This window comes from Pagrus major, chromosome 7, assembly GCF_040436345.1.
Source record: "Pagrus major chromosome 7, Pma_NU_1.0".
Taxonomy (NCBI): domain Eukaryota; kingdom Metazoa; phylum Chordata; class Actinopteri; order Spariformes; family Sparidae; genus Pagrus; species Pagrus major.
Window position 1 is genome coordinate 12,029,329 of NC_133221.1, and position 21,100 is coordinate 12,050,428.

The window sequence follows — 21,100 nt, forward strand, 5'->3', positions numbered from 1 at the left end:
TCAGGCAGTTTATTCAGAAATAAATGTTTAATGTCTCTCCCATGAATCCTCATGCATCATACTTTGACACTCTTCTTTGTAATGACATTCAGCGCCTGCTCTTCTCTGCAGATATCAAACTAATAGCTCTATTGTAGGCTATTGCCATAAGGTTTTCGGGGGGATGGGATGGGGGGGGGTTCCTGTGTGTGTGTGTGTGTGTGTGTGTGTGTGTGTGTGTGTGTGTGTGTGTGTGTGTGTGTGTGTGTGTGTGTGTGTGTGCGCGCAGCAGGAGATGGGTGGAGCAGGGGGCGGGATGCGCAGATGGAAAAGACGCACGGCTCGTCCATTGGACCAGACGCGCTGTGGGCGCATTCAAGACGCGCCTACCGAAGCTTTAAGACTTTTTTTTTTCCGGGACAGGAGACATGAGGTTCCCAGACACCTGTCAGGAGGACTACACATCCAACAGCTGTATGTGAGCCCACGGGAGGAGGCTGCGTGTTTGGACCATGGACGCGCTCTCATCCTTATCATAGCTGCTCGGTGACCAAGTTAATTCTCGCTTTTTCTTTGCGTTATCCTTCCTGTTTTGTTTGGGTTTCCGAGCCGCATGAGTTCTCCGCTGTTTTTAGGTCAGCTGGTCGGGGTCCCGTTAGAGATAATGCACCCCACCATGGAGAAAGACACGACTTACACCAAGATCTTTGTCGGCGGGCTGCCTTATCACACCAACGACGCTTCACTTCGGAAATATTTCGAGACTTTCGGGGACATCGACGAGGCGGTGGTGATCACAGACAAGCAGACGGGCAAATCCAGAGGATACGGCTTTGTGAGTTCATTTAAGTCGCTTGTTTTTGGAAGAAATGAGCACATGTAGAGTGTAATTAAGGTTTAATCAGCTGCTCGGACTTTAATTGGCTTGTCACGGTGGTGAAAACACACTAGATCAAGTCCGTGGCAGCAGCTCGTGAGGTTAAACCCTTAAACTTTATCTTTGTGGTTAATAGTATGTGTTTATTTTCTTACCTCCTGGTCATCTTCTGCAGGGCTTTTCTTCCTCCTGGGCCTCGGAGGCTGCACACACACTGCCACTTTGTTCCAACAGCAGACATGCTCAGTGTGTCGGGTGGTGGCAGTCACATGCTTGAAGCATGAGTAGCAGATTATTTCTTATAAGTGTGTCATCAATTATCTCTGCAGCCCCGAAGTACGACTGAGTAAACAGTATGTAAGAGTACATGGAGAGAGGGGGGAGGGGGGGGGGGGGGGGGGGGGGGATACACATGAGTTCGTAATAAGCTTCTGCATCTGTGGACAGATGTCTCCTTTTCTGCTGTGAGACACAGAGAGGGTAAAAGGGGGGAGAGACCTTGGTCACAGAGGTGTGACATGTCAGTTGGCTCTGCAAGATAAGGCTGCAGTATTTTCATTTTGACTTCCTCCCACACAGCCCTCCCACCCCCCTCCTCCCCTCTCTCTCTCTCTCTCTCTCTCTCTCTCTCTCTCTCTCTCTCTCTCTGCCAGGATGGTTGTTTGTATGAGTGACTGTGAGTTTGTGTGATGGATTCTGTTGGTGTGTTTTGGATCGAGATGAAGCAGTTCAACTCAGCTCTGCCTCTGCACAGCCAGCGAACCGGTCAGCTGAGGCAACCGGTGTGTGTTGAGTTGTTTTCTCCACCGTGATCATTTCATCCCTGACTCCCCATCATCAGCACTCTTCAAGGATAAGCTCTCTCAAGAAAAAAAAACCCCCATAAAAGTCAGTTATTATGTACTTACCCATCATGGTCCACAAACCATTTCCTGGAGCTTCACGGCAAAACATTCTGCTAAACACCTGAAGTGAAGCTTTAAACCAGAAGTTCTGCCAAATGGACAAGCTGCTGTCAAAACACATAAAATGGCTCCGGACAGCGTGTCTGGTTTAATCCAAGTCAGGATTAGCCAGTCAGGTGCATGCTAACGCCTTTAGCCTATTAGCTACAGTGAAGATTTCGGCTTAAAAAGGTTGTAAATTAATGTCTTTTCAAATAAATTTGGGATATCAAGGCTTCCATAGACTTAGATTACCCTTGAGTCATTTTATGTTTTTTTCAGTTATTTACATTTGAAGCAAGACCCCATCTTGGAACGCTAAAACGTTTTGTAGTCCAACAAACATTTCTGGAGCTTCACAGCCAAACAACCGAAGTAGATGGGGACCTGTTTTCAAACTAATGACTCCATACATCTTGTCTGGTGCAATCCAAGTCTCCAGAAGTCGCAAGATCCCAGATTGATTTGAAAAGACATTATTTACACCCTCAACACGCAGTTGAATTCAAGTAACGTTTAATCAATTCAATCAATTTGGGATCTCGGTAGGCTTGGGCCTATATTAGATATTGTCGTATGTTGCGATATTTGCCGTCGTATGCAATATTTGAGCCAGTAAGTGGTGAACCAACACCACAAATTTGTAGGCTCACCTCTCGATGTTTGTTCGGGACAATATCGCCCAATAGATCTCTGGGCTTCTGTAGACTTGAATTACGCTGGACGAGCTGTTTGGAGCCAATTTATGTTTTTCTTCCAGTTGTTTTTTTACGATTTAAAACAAGTTCCCATCTACTTCAGCTGCTTAGGAGAATGTTCCTCCAGAAATAAATCGTGCACTACGAAACTTCACCTGACTTTCCATCGGCGTTGGTGTGAGTAGAGAATGACTGAACTTTCCTTTTCGGGTGAACTGTTCCTTTAATTCCCCGCAGCAGCTTCTTGAACCTCAGCGATCTCAAGCCATCCGCCGCCTCTGTTTGCATAGGAGTCCAGAGTCTGATGCTGCGAAATGAAAGCAAGCGTGGCAGTTTTGCTTTCAGTGTCCCATTTCTTGTAGATGGACTTAGTAGTTTTCCTCATATATTGAGTGTAGCTCCTCTGTGTGTGTCGTAACCTTCACCACCCCTTCTGCTATCTGCCCACTCTTCAACTCACTCCCTCAAGGTAGATTCCTGTATCTCATCTTTTCAGCCCAGTCTGAAAAAAAAAACAAATCTACCTCCTACACTGGAAGCCTTAAACCATGATGATTTCTCCCTTCATGAAGTGGAGTCAGTGTCTCCTCACGCATTTAGCAAAAAGATTGAATCATTCAAGGAGAGGCAAGGACGGCAGCTTCCTCAGGGCCGCCCTGCTCTGTCTGTTGCTTCATCAGTGCACTCACGTTGAGATCACTCCATCCAGACTGAGCAGAGGAGCTTTCACATGCAATCATGTACAGCAGCTTAATCAGAGTGATATTAATCAGAGCAATGCTGTGACTCTGTCAACAGGTGACCATGGTGGACAGGGGGGCAGCAGAGCGGGCGTGCAAAGACGCAAACCCCATCATCGACGGCAGGAAGGCGAACGTGAACTTGGCATACCTGGGAGCGAAGCCTCGCAGCTCACAGACTAGTAAGTGTGTTAGATCACTGCTAAACACACAGGATCTACAGGGTTCATATCAGCCGGTTGTTTCGGTCACGTTTCAACCAAATAACTACAAACAATAGTGTTAATTTAAAGATATAGTATGTAAGAACCTTTGTTCAGTTGTGTACATTCCTAAATATTTCCATCAATGGTCAAATCCACAAGTGTGCTCAAAGTATCGATGCATTTCATTTGGTATCCTGTCGTTTTAAATTTATACAGTGCGGGAATGAGACTAAACATAACGTGAGTAAAACTAAAACATTACCTCATCCTTGAACATTCATGCCTGAGTCATGTCAAATAGATTTTCATCAACAGTGGTTGTTTAATGACGTACTCACCACCAGCAGAGCCGGTTTGATCACAGGATCATTTGTGTTTATTGGTGTTGTTCCCACAAGCATAAATTTGCCCCAAACAGCCAGATTACTTTACTGTTCATTAGCTTTAAGCTAGCAAGCAACGACACAAAGAGTCTCTGTGTATCTGTGTGATTGCATTCAGGTCAACCTCTCACTCAACTCAGCACTCACCAGAGAGTTTGGTTTTCTCTCTTCTTTTCCCCTCTCCTCTCTTTAAAGTTACGTTCATGAAATAAATAATTTTCAGTAGTCAACATTACAGAACATAAACACTCGATAACTGAGGTTACCTCTGCGGATCGCTGCTGCAGTCAGGTTGATAAACAGGAGTGAAGAAAATCCCAAAAGTTTAACAGAAATCTCTGTTCTCTGTTCTGCTGTCGGTAAACAGCTCCAGATCAGTGGAGAATCCAAGGTGCCTCCAGCTGTTTATTCCTCCAGGTCTGGCTCTGCAACTGACTCTCTCCTCCAGAGCTAGTCAGCTCTGAGCAGCTGAACAGCATCTATGTCCCCTCACTCAGCAAACGTCCTTCGCTTTGTTTTGATAGAGAGACCCCTAGCAGCAGAAATTACATATTGTACTGGTGATGTTCTACTTTTTTCTGTTGTAAACAAAAACCTAAAAAAGACCAAAACAAACACTGTTAATCCGTCTCTGAGTACTCACTGACTTTCCTGCACTCTCTGTGGCACCGAAGACATAAATATTTAAAAACAGGTCACAAATAAATAGTTATCCTTTTAAAAAAAGGCAAAATAATCTGCTTAATCAGCTGGGAGCTGTAATATTTAGCAAATGTTACTGAGTCAGGAGTAAAAAAGTGCATTTGTCTGGGACTATTTTCAGCTGTGGAACTGGTGTGCTAGTGAGTATTCAAGGCATGATGATGGTTTATGTGGGATTTAGATAAGTCCCCGTGTATTTCGTAATGTGAAGTAATTACCTCACATATCAAGTTGCAGCTTGCGTGTTGCAGACTGGTGAAACAGGCCCCAGGCTTATCCTTTAATTCCAGACTTTTTCTAAAGCCAGAAACAGTTTAGCAAAAACCATCTTCCAGGTAGCCAATGGCTCAATGAGACTTGAACTGTAGTCCACTAGGGTCAACATGAATTGTTTAGTATTTGTTTTGGCCCAAACCCAATAAACCCCTGTCCTGTTTCTTGTTGGGATAGAAGGGTAGGGTGAAGTGTACACTGCCCTCCAAATGGAGGTTTTTCAGAGGCAAGCTTGTTCTGAGGGGCAAGGGGGCACTTGAAAACAAGGGGTAAGGATAAAAATGGGAAATGGGATTGAGCCAAAGATAATGTATGCTACTGTCAAATGGTCAAGCTTTGCATGCACAAACTACTGTATGTCCTGTGGGAGATTAAACCTAGAAGACAACCATAAAGGATAATATGAATGTTAGCAAATGATGACTTTGATTAAAACATGAAGGCAGCGGAACGGTCACTGTTGAGCTATCTCAAGAAGAGCTGCAACGAGTCATCGATTAGTTGTCAACTACTGTATTAACACCAATTATTAAGAAAAAACAAGTATAAATTATCTTATTCCAGCTTTTTAAATGTGAATATTTCCATCTCTCTTTACTCCTCTATGACAGTAAACTGAATATATTTGGGTCGGGAACAAAACAAGACATTTGAGGACGTCATCTTTGGCTCTGATCGACATTTTCACCATTATCTAACATTTCAGAGACGAATCAACTAATCCATTGATCGAGAAAATAATCAACAGATGAATCGATAATGAAAAATAAGCTAGTTGCAGACCTCGTCTCAAGCAAGTTGACATGAATGGGAATCCACCGCTGCCTGGAACACAGGAGATAAATCTAAAAACCAATAAATACATGTACAGATCTGAGGTCAGTGGGGTTAAACATGTGAAACCACTGGTATGCTCCTTTCAGCCTACTGTCTCTGCTCACTCCCACCATGCATTAACTCATTGTGTACTTAAGTTAACGCACAGCTTTCATGCCGCCGGGCTTTTTCAGTGTTACCCACCAGCGCGCACACACACACACAGGCATCGTGCTCCCCCCTCCGACGTCTCGGTGCACACCAGACCCTGACAGCAGCTTCCCTCTCGCTGCTTCATTTAAAGCTGGCTGGCTGAAATACCGTCGAGTGTAGGTGTGATTGACAAACAGCGGCGCCAACAACAACTGACTGTGTGTCTGACTGTATTCCAGGGCCAGCGCTGCGACGCAACTCCCCAAGCATGCAGCTGATGGGAGATGGCAGCGCTTGGTATTTTGTTATTGTGTGTGAGAGTGCAGGGAGAATAAGAAGAGAAAGAGGGGATGGGACTGTTAGGGAATAACTGTCTCCTCTTTGTCCTGGTGGAGAAAAGAAAATGTGCATTCAGATATAGGTTTGAACAAAAGAGAAGCGCTGTAGTGCAGTAAAAAAGAGAAATAAGAGAGGAATGACTTGCAAGAGGAATGTTGAAATGAAGTCAGTGGAGGGTCAGAGAGGAGGAGGAGAAGTCTCTCCTTTCTTACTCAGCCTCAGCTGATTCCCGGTGAACTCTGAAGGCAGCGAGGTCACAGATGTTTGTGCGCGACCGAGTGTATCATTATTTGCGTGAGTGTGTCGAGCATGTGTGTGTGCGCTGAGGGAATAGCGGTCGGTCTCTGATACCCCCATATACATGCTAACATCTGAGGCAAACAAGCAGAGTCGGAAAAGGAGAGAGTCTGTCCCCGTCTGCTAAAATATCTCTCCTCATGGCTCCCTCTGTTTCTCTGTGACTGCAGGTCTCTCCGTTGGAGTTCAGCAAGTCCATCCCACGTGGGCTCAGAGGCAATACGGGTAAGATGGAGAAGAATCAATACCTTTTATTCCCACCTCTCTCTCTCTTTCTCTCTCACCTGCTGCCTCCACCTCCTCAACGCAATACATCTCCCTCCTCCGTCCTTGACATTTCTGAGCACTCGCTCCTGCTCCACTTGGGTTCAGCGCGACTCTGCGATGTAAAGAAGGAAAAAAAAAAAGCCATTACAGCACAAAGACGTGCTCCTCTAATGTCTATATCTGTACATTGTTTTTTGATTCATCTCCTGTTTTCCCTCTTGGTCTCTCTCTGGTCCATTAAACACATGAGCAGCTCAATTCTGAATTTCACTCATGCATGACTTGAGCTTCACTGAGGCAACAAGCCATTTAGTCAAACTTCCCTGCATCTCTTCTTTCTCTCTCATCTCAAACACACACACACATGCACCACTGCCATTATCTCCTTTTTTCCAGGAACATGCCGTTCATATCTATTTAATATCTCTGGGTGTATTAGGCTGCTGGATCCCAACCTGGGGCTCAGCAATCCTGCAAGGGGGCACGAGCTGAATTCATAGTTCAGGGTTAAGGGGTTACAGATGCAGGCACATCAGGGCTACAGCAGCTACTGTAGCGGCTACACGAACTGTGATTGGTCAGCTTTCCCCAGATGCTCATGGCTGATGCTGATTGTGAAGATAACGTTAAGGCAGTTGAAGAAAGATTCAGTTCTCTTCCCAGCTGCAGACCTTCTGTTCACCACGACCACCACTCTCATAAACAAAAGATTGCAGAAGTGCATGTGTAGCCTGCTGTCTCCCCACTGTATGTAACTACATGCGAATAAAAACAAGTCAGTGCGACACGGCCTGATCACGTAAGATGCATGCCGGTGTAGCATTCAACATCCAAACAATGAACTATAAATCAAAACCTGTGGTGAGTGTGTCTCCAGCAGAACTCCTGTTAACAGCTTCTATCAAATAAGGCGAAAGATGAGGAATAAAGATGCTTCTGTAACTAATCTTTAGTTTTTTCTTGTGAAATATTGTCTAGTTTTACCTTGAGGCTTAAGCAGTCTGAGGAGAGAAAATCACTTCGATTTACAACGAGGGAAGTCTGGATACAGCATCGGAGGCAGAGCCCCGTTCATTCCTGTGAAATCTGCTCAGTGGCACACGAGGCTCAAAAAGTTTCACATGTCGGGTCTAAAATGACCCTGATCTTCCACTTAGCTTCCTGCAGTGGCTCTGCTAGACTTTCCAAATTTTAATGGACCAAATGGATCAAATTCTGATAGTTCAATGAGTCATTTCGCAGGGGATGACAGATGTAGTCCAAAGCACTTCAACAAAGGAAATCAAGAAACTTTCCTGTTTCAAACAACCTTTTCACAATGTACGCTCTGATCATGGAGTGTTGGGTTTCAGACAGCATGCTGGCGCTCCAGGAGCAAAAGAGGCGTGATGGTGGGCCTTTTTACATACGTATCAGGCAGCGCTTTCTAAACAACGGCATAAAATGGCAATAACAATAATTTACCTCGCCTGTTCTGTAGCAGTTAATCTGCTCCGAGGATAAGGAGCTCCCAGACCTCATTATCTCCCCTATTTGCAGACATTTTCATTTGCTGTTCATCACTGAGTTACCTGCTAACTGCTGCTAGCTGCTTTGTAAATCTTGTGTTTGTGGGCCGCACACATAACATGTCGTTGAAACCTCACACCCCTCTCGGCTCACTCAGCCAATTCTGCACTGTTAATACCTCAGCATCAACAATGACCCTAACGGTGCGTCTTGATTTGTCAGGGATTTGAACAAATAAGGAATTAATCAGCACAGCAGTACGATTCAGTCAGGCTTACTGATCGATAATAGTGTGTAATAAAGCAAACGGACGACATCAATATCCGCATAAATTCCATATCACCTGTTCCTCATGTAACGTAGCACTGAATGTCTGCTGCTGGTTGTTTCTCAGGATCTTTGTGGAAACTCGCTGTAATCCACATGTGACAGGAACTCTACCTCCTCATCCCGTCTGCCAGAGTCTCGCTGTGTGAACACAAAAAGGAAAACCTTAATGAGTCAGTTCCTGAGTGAAACACGGAGGATGATTCATTCCCAGGGCTCTTACAGACAGTAGAGCAGCAAAGCAAGCAGATTCATGTTGTGTAAGTAGAACACTCGCTTCAGGTTGAGTCAGATATTCTGCGTTCGGCTGTTGTTCAGGTGATCTTAGACGAGGACAACCGGTATCGCAGCTGACTGTGCTGTGTGTGTGTGTGTGTGTGGGTGTGCTGTTGACTATGTGGGCGTCTTCTCAAAGTGAAATATCAGCTATTTGGGAAAAAAAGAGTGCTTGTTTTCTTTCTTGGTTGTCCAAAAGACTGGATCTTGTATATTTTAGAGGTATGTCTAGATGTAGTGTTTAGGAACAGACGTCTTCACTTTGACTTTCTGCAGGCTGACAAGTTCTGGTCCTGCGGCTACAGAAGAGTCCATTAAAAACCTCAACTGTTCTGAGAGCTATTAATATTGCAGTCCTCAATTTCTGAATGAGTGATGAGGGAATCCAGGCCGACCCAGATGAGTCTATGAATGAGTGATGATGGCTTGATTGAGAGTCTCCCCCGGTGAAGGCGGACGTTCGAAGCAGAGGGAGTCGGTCTTTTTAATCTGCTTCCAGGAAGAGTCGCAGCTTTGACACCTCGCAGACTGAAACAAAAGTGGAAAAAACATCAGGAGGCAGACACACACACACACACTGACTAACTATCTAACACACCTGTGAGGCAAACACACAGGAGGTGGCACTTTGTTCATCAGTGTGGAAACACCTGCAAATACAAGGATTAACATGTTTGTAGCAGATGTGTCTTTAAGCTGGAGGATTTGCTGCCATTCTCTTTTCTGTGTCATCATATTTTTGACATTTTTGAGGTTTGGAGTGTCGATTTGACAACTTACGACTTGTTAGTGGTGGGTTTTCTGCACTAATTTCTCATTAATAATGAAGTAATTGAGGAAATATTCTGCAACTTGACTGCTAAATCAAATAATTAGCAAGTCCTTTTATAAACAGCACAGTGACATGATTCCCTCGGTTGATAATTAGCTGTTATAAAGCATAAATGAAACAGTTTGGTTTGCTACTTTGTGAGCTGCCTGCAGACTTGGTTGCTTTTTCTTTTTTTAAACTGGAGAGATCTTCATTAGAAAGTAATTGTGTTCCCTTTTAACTTTTAGTAGTCCTTAGGGCTGCAAGTAATGATTTTATTTTATGATTATCGATTCATTAAAAAGTCTATAAAATGCCCCCAAAAACTGTGAAGTGAGCTTTTCAAAATTGCTTCTTTTTTCAGTCCAAAACCCAAAGACTCTTCACTTAGTACCAGAAATGACAAAGAAAAAATCTAATCCTTATATTTAAGAAGTGTGAACCAGAAAATATTTGATACTTTTCTTTTAAAAATGACTTAAATCAAAGCAGTTGGCGTTCATTTTAGTTGACTAATAGATCAGTGAAATTCTTGAGGGAAACGAGGGAAGTGAAAGTCAAGATATCTCGTCCTGTACTGCTGTGATTTTTATGCTTTCTTTCTTTTTTTAATCTCTCGCAGGTCCAACAACTTTGTTAATGTTTGCAGTCCTCCTTCATTAGAGCTGCAATGATTAATCTATTAGCCAAATGAATGAAAATTTGTTTCCAACAAGATGACAGGAAATTCTGAGGAGCTTTATTCACAACGTTTTTACATTTTCTAGAGTAAAAGGTTAATCGATTACTCGTGAAAAGAATCTGCGAATGAATCGCTGTCATGAAAATAATCGTTAGTTGCTGCTCCTCTCTTTGTTCAACAAATCGTTTTGTTTGCTGTCCATCTCGGCACAACAGTCTGCGTGGGAAAACAACCCGTTAATGATGCAGTTTTATTGTTTGATGTTGTAGAAGAAGAAGAAGTGATACTAATTTTAGAAACACCTTTAACCTCAGGAGATCTCAGAGGAGCACAGCTGCAACATGTGTGGCAGATCCACTTTTCTCTCAACAGGAAGCTCTCTGTCACTGTCACATTTGTCTCTCCACCTACATGTAAACTCACCAGATCTCTTCTTTGTCTCGAGGAGACTGGAGGTAATATCGACTCTTCAAATGAAATCGACAAGCCTCTGTGGTTTAAATCCTCTGGATTACAAAGCAGACACACGACATAAAACACAGCCTAGCCTTTATGTTTTTCTGTTTTTGTACATGCACAGGGCGCATCTGTCAAACTCAGATCTCTCTGCTCCGAGGCTAGATGTTTCTTTGACATGATCAGTATGACTGCAGTCAGAATCAAACATTTCTTGGCAAAGTGAAGGGCTTTTATTTTAAGAATGACTTCAAGATATAGTTTCGGTTTCAAACCGGACTCTGCAGCTGGGAGCCTTTTGCAGTCAATCACAAAATGTCCGTAACGCTGACATTTAGCGTTTTATTTACTTTCTTATAATGCGTTTTTGTGATCAGACACGCACTTACATATACCAGACATTCACATAATATTATAATACAAGTTGTTGGTTTGGATTGTGATGAAAACTGATATTTCAAGGATGACAAACATACGAAAGACATGGTTAATGAGGTCAGTATCGACTCCGGTTGATGTTGTTTTGAATCAGATTCCAATAACAGAAGTCTGTTTAACGAAAATCTTTTTAAATTCTCACATTTGAGAAACTGGAACCATCAATCGTTTTGTATTTTTGCTTCAAAAGCAACTCAAACATGTTAGTTAGTGAGCTTTATAGGAGCTCCGAGTTGGTTAGTTTCAGACAGAGCCAGGTTGTTTCCGCCTGCTTCCAGTTGTTTTGCTAAGCTAGGCTAGCCAGCTGCTGGCCAAATCTTCAAATTTTTAGATGTGAAAGTAGTGTCAATCTTCCAGTCTCTTAGCAAGAAACGCAATTAGAGCATTTACCAAAATGTCAGCCTATTCCTTTAAATGTAAACTCTTAGTTTGTCTGCAGGTCTCTTGTTGCTCCTGTTTCTCCTCCGCCCTCACAGCTGTGGGGCTCTCGGGGGGCCTCAGGGTCACACATGGCTTCTGTCTGTCAGACGCTCCCACACTGAGCGGCAAATAACAAAGATAAACTCAAACAGAGCACAGCTCTGTCTGCTGCTTCAGTGTATTTGCTTTAAGTTTTAAGAGGACAGAGGACGGGCTGATGCCAAATGTGGCTTTTAGGTACAGCTGAGTTGGGGAGGACGGGGAGGTGGAGGAGGGGGGATGTTCTCATTTGAGGGGAGGGAGGGGGGGACATCTGTCGCCCATGGCTGCCTGCTGTCTGCCTTTAGCACCCAACGTCGGCGCTTGGCAGAAGTGAAATTTCTTTCTTTTTTTTCTCTCATAAAACATTCTGGTGTTTATTTTTTTGAGAGAAAGAAAGGAGAGGAAGGAGATGAATGTGTGGTGAGGCTGTTAAAGGTGGAGGAGCGGCGGCCGCGGTAGTGGGGGTACTTCCTGTTGAAGCAGCGGAACAGGGGGGGGGGGAGGGGAGGCGGGGGATGACACAGACTAACAGCACACCTGTGGTCGGGTCTAGTTGTGGCTGGGTTCAGTGAAGCTTCGGGGGCCGGTGGTAGACGTGACGCTGGAGCTCATTTGTGTGTGTGAAAAGCGTTTATGGTGGAGCGAGAAATGAAACATGTCGACTCCTTCAATACACTCACACTCCTCGACTGTTTTATCTTGATTGTCATTTTTGTTTTCATTCTTCCTCTGCTTCCTCTAAATGATCTCTCTGTCTCTTTCCTCCTCACTCTGAGCCTGCAGTGATCACTCTCTGTCTGTCGAGGGGGTTTAGGTAGACGGGAACCCTCAGGTGTATATTTCTCTTACCCGGGGACCCAATTAGGAGAGACACTTCTGTCGGATGAAAAGCCTAATTTGGAAAACATAAAAAAGGTCATGTTGGAGGCTTTTCATAGCGCGGAAAGCTCCCATTTTGTTCAGCTGTCTGTTAAAAGATGACACATGTTTGATCTGCATTTGCATTTTTTTGTGCATCTTTTCACTGTTAGCTGTTAGCTTTGACTCTAAACTCATCTCTTGCTACCCCAATTTAAGAGCTTTGTTGCAGTGTTTATTAATGTTTATCAACAACTATAACTTCTGTATGAATTTAGAAATCATTCACAGCCAGGTTTTTAAAAAGTTATAATACCCTTTTCACACTGGACAAAAATCCCACTAACATCTGGTTTCTGTCTGTGATGTGAGGGGACAAAATCGGCATTCGCTCCTGCGTCAAATGACGATGCTATATGTGAGTTGAAGTTAAGGCCATTGGATGGAAAAGTATTAACAAGCTGAGTTTAAAAGAGAGACTGAAGTTAAAGATAATGAAGAAGTGACTACTGTTATATTGTTAGTGGCTTCTCTGTCAGTACCTGATCCTTGTTAGCTGCCTGATCGGTGCTGCACATGTGCAACTCACAACAGAGACAAGACAGAAGCGAGATGTCTCACTCCTTAAAAATTTCCATCATCAGCTTCAGAAAAATCAATTGTCTCCAAAGTCAAAATGCTACTGATTAAGACTTGTATTTTCGACGTTTCTGGATATATTCTGATTCTGATTCTACTGATTCTACTTTTCCGGCACATTGGATTGCCAGTGTTCTCAAGGTGTCTAGTAATCATTTTTTTATGTTACCAACTCAAGTATAGTCCCAAGGGTTTGCTTGGTAACCATCTTGGATTTCTGACAAAAATTGCAAATAGACTTTTAGTCAGGGTTGGGAGGATTACTTTAAACTTTTTTTTTTAAAAAGTTACTAGTTACTTTTTTAAAATCCAAGAATCACAATACTAAAGTAAAGTAATCAAGTTACTTTACTTTAGTTACCTTTGGGTTACCTCAATAACAAACGTATGCAAATAATGACAAGAGTAAAGAAATCTTAATAAGATGACGTTTATTTAATCTTATTATCTTCTATAAGAATACACACTCGTGTATGTTGTGTGAGGCTCGTAAAGTATTGTCATGTTTGCGCATGTGCCTGGTGACAGACTTGTCTATCATTCTTTATTTTAAAATTGTAATCCTGTTAGTAATCCACTTTTTCTCGCAAACACAACAAGCTACGTTGTCCATACAACCTCTGGAATCAACATAAAAAACATTTTCCCTTAACGTGTAAGCGACTTTTACTGCGAGGCAGCTGCAGTCACGTGGAGGTTAAAAAAACTGCTGCTTACTCATAACTTGATAACAGTTTATCTAAATCAAACATCTGCTCTTTCTTTGGTGAGCTTCTTCTTGATGTGTCAGAACCGGATGTTTTGAAATGCTTGTTGAATGTGCAACTAACACGACACAAGCGAAAGTGAGATTGAAATTATTTAGATAACATTACGCTGCGAGCACAATCTGCGATACATTGAGATTATCATGATTTAGAAACACATGATCTTATTCAGTTAACATGTCACTTAATGCACGTTCTCTCCACATCACACGGCCCTGTTTGTTTTAATATATTAATTAAATGTCTTTCTTTCTTGCTGACATTAGAGCTGAGTGTCCAGCGCTGATGTTGGCCTTTCTATCTCTCACCCTCCCTCAAGCCGTGTGTGTTTATCGAGAGAGGACGGAGGGTCATGTGTGTGCGTCTCCACGAGTGTGTGTTTGTCTCTTTGACTGACTCACATCCCTGATCTGAACTATTAAAAGCGTGTCTGTCCTTAGGCATGAGGGATATGATGGCTGATCCTTCACCTCTCAGCATCTCCCCGTTCCGCTCACGACCTCGACCTTAACAGAGAAAAAGAAAAATGCAGATGCTCTCGGTTTATTTCTTTTGTTTCATTCAGTACATCCTCTCTGTTTTATCACACTGCCTGGTTCTGAGGAAGGACAGTGGGAGGGAGCGCAGAGGAAGCTGGCTGTGAGGGAGTAAACCCGGAGAGGGGAGGGAGAGTCTGTGGAGGTTATTCTGCTCTCATGGGTCTGTTAGTGAGCGTACACCCATGCAGCTGCGCCAATTAGCCCTGAACCCCCCACTCACTCACACACACACACACACACATCTTCTTCTAAGCTGCTTAACTGACTGCACACATGTGTATTATACTCCCTTCTTTCTTCCTTGCATGTTTTATGTACTGTATAATGTACGTGTGTTTGACAGCCAGCAATGATGCTGAGCACTGGGAGGAATGAGGCGAGGCGCAGCTCCCTCTCGTACGATGCCGCTGTCACATTGGATCAGTCAGGCCGGTGCACAGGCAGGCAGGCTGGCAGGCAGCGGCACACAGCCGTGGGAATGACACTGCACTTCTGCTCTGGGAGAGACTGACGGAGCACGAGCGAGGAGAGATGAGATACAGAGGGGTCAGGGCGTTATTAGCTTCAGCTGTGCTGTGACTTTATGTGTTGTTGTAAGTCATTAGTCCGCAGGTTTTGTCGTCTTTGGTGCCGCTTTCTCGGCCAGACTTCCTTGAAAATGTCTCAGTCAGCTTCCCACTCTGCCATGAACACGCAATTTTCGGGCAAAAGTTAAAACACGTCTGATTATTTCACACAAGAGATTTCTGAGTTTGTTGTGTTTGGGTTTCAAGCGGAACAAAGCTCAGCTGGAGATCGGTGATGTCAACATATTTCTGTGCACCAAACAGAGTTCAGGATGGTTGGGTCATGACAGTTGTGGCGTTGTTTGCTCATGTTGCCATGGCGTTCAATTCTGATCAAACCACGCCGAAAATGATCTAAAAAGGCAGATAAACGGACACTGTGAGTGTTGGAGTGTTTCCCGGTGTTATTACCGTTGGCGCCACCGTCACAAAGACAGCGTTATCAACATGGCTACCCCTAAAAACAACTGAGAATCCCATTTTGACCTTGAAATCAAGATTTCAGTGCTTTGAATAGGCAGAGTACGACACCTGGTTGTATTAATAAGTAGGCAGGTTTTATGACTTCCTGATCTAGTAGAGAGAATGCCAGTTTTGAAGAAGACACACATATCAGCGGGGGAACAGGCTTCAATAAAACACCCGAGCTCTCCATTGTGTGAATACCCGTCCGTTCGCTCTCGATTTACCTCAGTTGTAATTTTGTCCGGGAAAAATCCAGTCCGGTGACAGACAGACCTAAAGCGACGTCTTTAGGGACCCAATCAATACGCGGATGATGTCATTTTTCTACAGCCATTACACTGCAATCAGTGTTGACTTCAGAATGATCAGTTAAAGCAAAAAAAAGTTGTCTATCGCGAGCTTATTTACAAAAATATGTAGATAAAAATGCACAGTTTTAAGTGACTTTAAGCATCAGTTGAGTGGCTGCATCCCAGTTCATAATACAACTGAAGTAAATCTTCTGCCATCAACATGTGTGGCATCATTTCCTGTTGATATAAAATGATTAAGTGTAGTTTTCTGTTTGACTTAAATCTCTCTAAACTGTGTCCTCTGGTTTTCCAGCTGTCTAAGTCCAGATGTAAGAAACAAGAAAGTTTGGCACTTTCACCTTAAGTTGTTAACATCTATTTAAGCTTTATAAGCAGTAGCAAGAGCTTTGTGTAGCTTTCTGCCCAGTTTTCACCTCTCAGGCTACACGACAGTCTGCCTTATCTTCTTTGTACATAGTCTGACAGGAAGAATGCACTGAAGGATGGAAAAAGTACTTTTTTTTTGGGTCAAAACATTATAATACAATCTTCAATCGGTTTTTATGGACAGTAGTAGTTGTCAGGTGTCCATCAAGGAAACCAAACCAAACCAAATCAAACAGTATGCTATAAAGATTAGTATATAGTACAAACTGTGTACGATAAGTATATACTGAGGAATGGTGTCAGTGTTTTCAGGCTGTAGGTTGTTGTAAAATCCAGATTTTAGCAAATTTCACTGCGCCTCAATGCAGTCCAGTAAGGCCGTAAAATATGATCTGTCTTTTCATCAGTAGACCATTTAGACACATGTCTGATTTTACTGAGAGAGTCGTGCTTCATAAAAGAGTCCATCAGGGTTTTTTGACAGCCTCAACAAGCGAATCATTGGGCTATTATTGTGTTAAAGCTGCAGCAGAGGGATCATTTCCTCACTGGTACTGTAACAATTGAGTTAGTGTTAGTGTCAAGATCTTGACTTTTAATAAAGTTTGAGACGAATATAGCAAATCTGTCGTCTTTCCTCCTTAATTTGATTGTTTGATGTGTTGGGGGGGGGACATTTATTTGCTTTCTCTGCAGAGAGTTGAGAGACGAAGATGACATGTTGAGTAACACATGAGAAGATGTCTCTCAGCTGTAGCTTCATATCGATATGAGAGTGGTATCAGTCTTCTCGTCTAACTTTTGGCAGAAAAATGTTATCAAAATAAACAAAATGTACTATTCCTTTATGTAGAAGGAACCTTTATTTGAAAATCTCTCTAGACATGATGCACAAGACGTTTTCTGTCCTGACAATGCAGCAAAAAAATAAAAGCATAGTGACATACATAATATTTCACTTAAATTTAGTAAGATTTGATTTGGCTCCAATAAAAAACAAGCATATGTAGGAATTCATGTTTTCAAGCAGCATGTTTTATCCAACCTCTAAATTGATTTAACAGGGATGTTAGGGACTGGAAGAGGTTAAATAAGCCTAAATAAACATATGGTCATTGGAGTATATCAGGCAGTCATAGTGAGGTGTGCCTTTGTGTGTTGTGTATACAGCAGAGTGGGTGTGAACGGCCCCCTGTCCCACTGTTTGTTGTGTAATCACACCTGATCTGCTCCTGCACTGTTTAGGGGTAAGCAGCAGCAGCAGCTCGCTCTGATCGCCTGTTCAGACTCAGTGACAAGGTTACTGTCAGGTTAATGGGTTTGACTGTAGGCGCTGATCACGGGAGTGTGAGTGTTAAATACTGTCATGTTCTGTTGTTTTTACTTAAGCAGCATAACCTAGTTCCTGTGATATGATCGCTGTTGCTGTTGCCAGATGTAACTGAGGCAGTTCAGGTTAAGTGGGCAGCCTGAGGCAAGGGCATGAGTGAATACAGGAGGACAGTGGAGCACTTCTTTCTCTCATTATCGCTGTGGCTCCGAGTATCAACAGCCTCATACGCTGCATCTCTTGTGGCAGGTTAGGCATTGAACACGGAGACACACTGTTTAAAGCCAAAAATCATATAAATTAATTGCGATCAAATGTAAATCTTGTTATTTGGCGTGTCATTTTTAAATGGGTGATATTTCATTTGGAACAAAGCAGGAGGGTTTTTTTTTTTTATATATCTCAAGCAGTGTGCTAATTAAACTATAACACAGGGGAAAAAAGTCTATTTTAAGGCAACGGTGCTGATAATTGCTCTTAAAGAAGGAGCAGCATGCCTTTTAAAGGAGAGAAGCAGTAACTGAAGAAACTGCTATCCCTTTGTTTGTGTTAAAACACGCGACTCTGACTCGACTGTGTGTGTCTGTCTCTGGTTACTGTTGCTGTTTATGTCACACTTAGTCTGATCTAATGATCTCGCAGAGGACGACCAAGTGACGACTATGAACAAAAATGAGATTTTGCTGAAGTTATCGGATAGTCAAACACAAATAAGAATGTGGTCAGGCCTTCTATTAAACACTTTCCTTGTGTTATACATGAGGTTTAGAAGAAGCATAACTGTACAAACAGCTTGAAAACAGAAAAAAATGAGATTTTAAAAAGTCATTTTTGGGCATAAATATCCCAATATTAAAGTACCAAACATATGTGTGTTGCTTGAAATGTAATGATAATTTACATTTTGAATTTTGAAATGATGTTGAGCTCCTAATGTGATATCTTAGGGTGGTTTTACCAAAAAGAAGTTAGAAGAAGAAGTGAAATCCAGCGTTAAGTTTGAATAATGCGTCTTCCCAGGTTCGACCTCTTTTGTGTTGTGTGGAGTTGTGTATCAATGAGCATAAAGTTTATTTTAGTTTTATTTTAGTTTTTGTCACTATCAATTCATCTGACAATTATTTTCTTTTTCTTTCTTTTTTTTATTATCCATTTGTCCATTATAGAGATATCACATAAAAACAAAACGAAAAGCAAAAGCAAAAGCAAAAGAGAAGAAATCCCCTGTGATATTAAAAAAAACTTTTATTTATATAGCACCCTTAAAAAAGAAAGCAAAAGTAGAAAACTCAGGAAGACAGCGTAACAGAATAAAAGCCAAACAGAAACAAGCCCAGACTAAGAAGATAAAACAAGAAAGCAAAAATAAAACACATAGCATAAGAGGATATAGCTACAGGTAAAAGAATACATTAATGAAATGAATAAAAGGATAGAATAAACGGGGATAAAAAAAGACGAGGGTGTGAAGGCATGGGGGGACAAGTGATTTAAAAGAAGTTACTGACTCTGCGAGCTTTATCTCCTCGTGTAGGTCGTTCTAAAGCAGAGGGAGCCCCACCCGAAGATCCAAGGATGTCACTGGGCCCTTGGGCAACACATAGATGAGCTTTAAAAGTGATCAGTAAAATGTTAAAATTAAAATTGGACAAGGAAAGAAACCAGAATTATGGTGATGTGATGTCATCTGTTAAAACCAGTATAAACACAAAGAATGTTCTGTTGCTCGACTAATCAGTTAATTAAGTGATTTTTTAATCTCTCATCCTAACCCTTGTTCCTCTGTCTGTCCAGACTCGCCCAGCAGTACGTCTACCCCCAGGCCTTCCTCCAGCCCAGCCTGGTGCTGCAGTCTCAGCTCAGCCCCACAGCGGCAGCGCTCGCCTCCCCTTACCTGGACTACAGCTCCGCCTACAGCCACTACGCCCCCACAGGACTGGAGCAGTACCCCTACACCCCTTCACCGTCGCCCTCCGCTGGCTACCTCAGCTACAGCTTCTCCCCCGGCACTCCAGGGCCCGCTCTCACTGCATCCCCGACCCCCCCGGCCACCATCCATCCTCCTCTGGCCGCACTCACCACCATGTCTGCCGCCCCGCAGGCCTTCCTCCACTACCCTCTGCACCAGCCCGACCGCATGCAGTGAGCAGCTCCGAGCTGCCGAACTGATGATTCAAAACAGCCTGACTGTTGACCTGTGACATCATCAGGATGAGACTGGATTAACAGGGAGAGAGTGTGATGTAATCAAAAGGGCTTTTAGACAGCACTCTCATTCCTGTTTTTTTTTAAATATATATATATTATTGTTGTAATAGTTGATGAAAATGTTCTACTGCTACCATCATCAGCAAACGATCTGAATGTTTTTCATAAGAAGTCAGGGACTGGAACGAGCCGTCGTTTCTCTCTCTCTCACCCCTGAGCCTCAGCGCTGACGATGGAGGCGGGCTGACTACTGGAGAGTGGATGGGTACAGACAAAGAGAAATATGTCTGTTTGACATGATGCTGCGGCTGCAGTTTCTCCAAAAGTACTGAGATGAATGCTGGACATCAGCCAAGCTGAGAGCCAGTTCCTCTCTCAGAAACGCAGGTCCAATTACCTCCTCTTCAAGGTTACCTTTCTGTCAAGGCCTTAGAGATCTCTCTCTTCGTGTACCCTGGTTCAGTTCGTGTTTGTCACCTTTATTAGTCACTCATCTCGAATGAGCAAAATGTTTATTGTGTTCCCTTTCGTTCCTTTTATCTACCGCTGGCAAGTCATTACACAGTGATAATCACAGTTTAACAGAATATGCAATTACGATGATGGCGGATGAGCATGAATAAGGTAGACAACACTGGTATTATGTTTTTTATTTCTACTGCTCGAACATTACCCCAGAGAAAGACTTTGTTAACACTTAAAACACGTTAGTCATCACATGAAATTCCTGCAGACGCTTATTGATGTTCGGGGACTGTTTGGTTTTATGATAAATTACAAAATTGTCAATACATATCAAGTAAATGTGTTTGGATGTCAAGATGTATGTTGTTACTGAATATGTGTGAGTGTACTTGGTGTCTGTTTCCATGTGTGTGTGTGAGTGAGAGACAGATAGAGCGATGCAGTATACGCCAGTGTCAGGACCGAGCTCCTTTCCCAGCCCATTGTACTGGTCAGACTTGTTTCTTTGTCTTTTTTTTGTCCCAGCTGCAGAAAAACAGACAGAAGCTTGAGCGATGATACTGGAGTCTCACGGTGCTGTGGCACCACCTTAGTACTCATAAAACAAGCCATACATCACATTTAAAACAAATATGCAAAATAAAAAGGAAATATTTCTAAGAAGTGTGGTCGGATTACTGTTACTGTAAAAGGAAACAGCTGCTGCATGACACTACCAGGAGCCTGGAGAGTCACACATGAGTCATATAAATCACTGACATTTTACTGATTGACTGGTGAAAGTGTTCAGATGAAGGCCAGGAGAACTTCCCAGAGTCTCAGATGATTTTCCGGCAGCTGCTCCGTGCCAAAAATGAGTCTGGTAAAACAGCAAATTGTCATTTTCTTGCTCTTTGTTTTTTCTACACATCAAACAAACAAGATGTAATGTGTTAAATAGTGACAGAC

At 42.8% G+C, this 21,100-nt stretch overlaps 1 protein-coding gene across 1 annotated transcript; it reads left to right on the forward strand.

Annotated features, from left to right (window-relative positions):
• The first annotated feature begins 335 nt into the window (after positions 1 to 335).
• rbm38 (RNA binding motif protein 38) lies at positions 336 to 20,815 on the forward strand. The gene is made up of 4 exons (XM_073470377.1): positions 336 to 814; positions 3,297 to 3,420; positions 6,578 to 6,632; positions 19,274 to 20,815. The coding sequence occupies exons 1-4, from the start codon at positions 593 to 595 to the stop codon at positions 19,623 to 19,625; spliced, it is 753 nt and encodes a 250-aa protein (XP_073326478.1). The 5' UTR covers positions 336 to 592; the 3' UTR covers positions 19,626 to 20,815.
• Positions 20,816 to 21,100: the final 285 nt, after the last annotated feature.

Excerpts from the sequence above, each read along its gene's own strand:
- rbm38 (XM_073470377.1), top strand. The coding sequence starts at position 593 with ATGAGTTCTCCGCTGTTTTTAGGTCAGCTGGTCGGGGTCCCGTTAGAG. Across the intron at positions 815-3,296 it reads AATCCAGAGGATACGGCTTT|GTGACCATGGTGGACAGGGG; the intron begins GTGAGTTCATTT and ends CTCTGTCAACAG. Across the intron at positions 3,421-6,577 it reads GCCTCGCAGCTCACAGACTA|GTCTCTCCGTTGGAGTTCAG; the intron begins GTAAGTGTGTTA and ends CTGTGACTGCAG.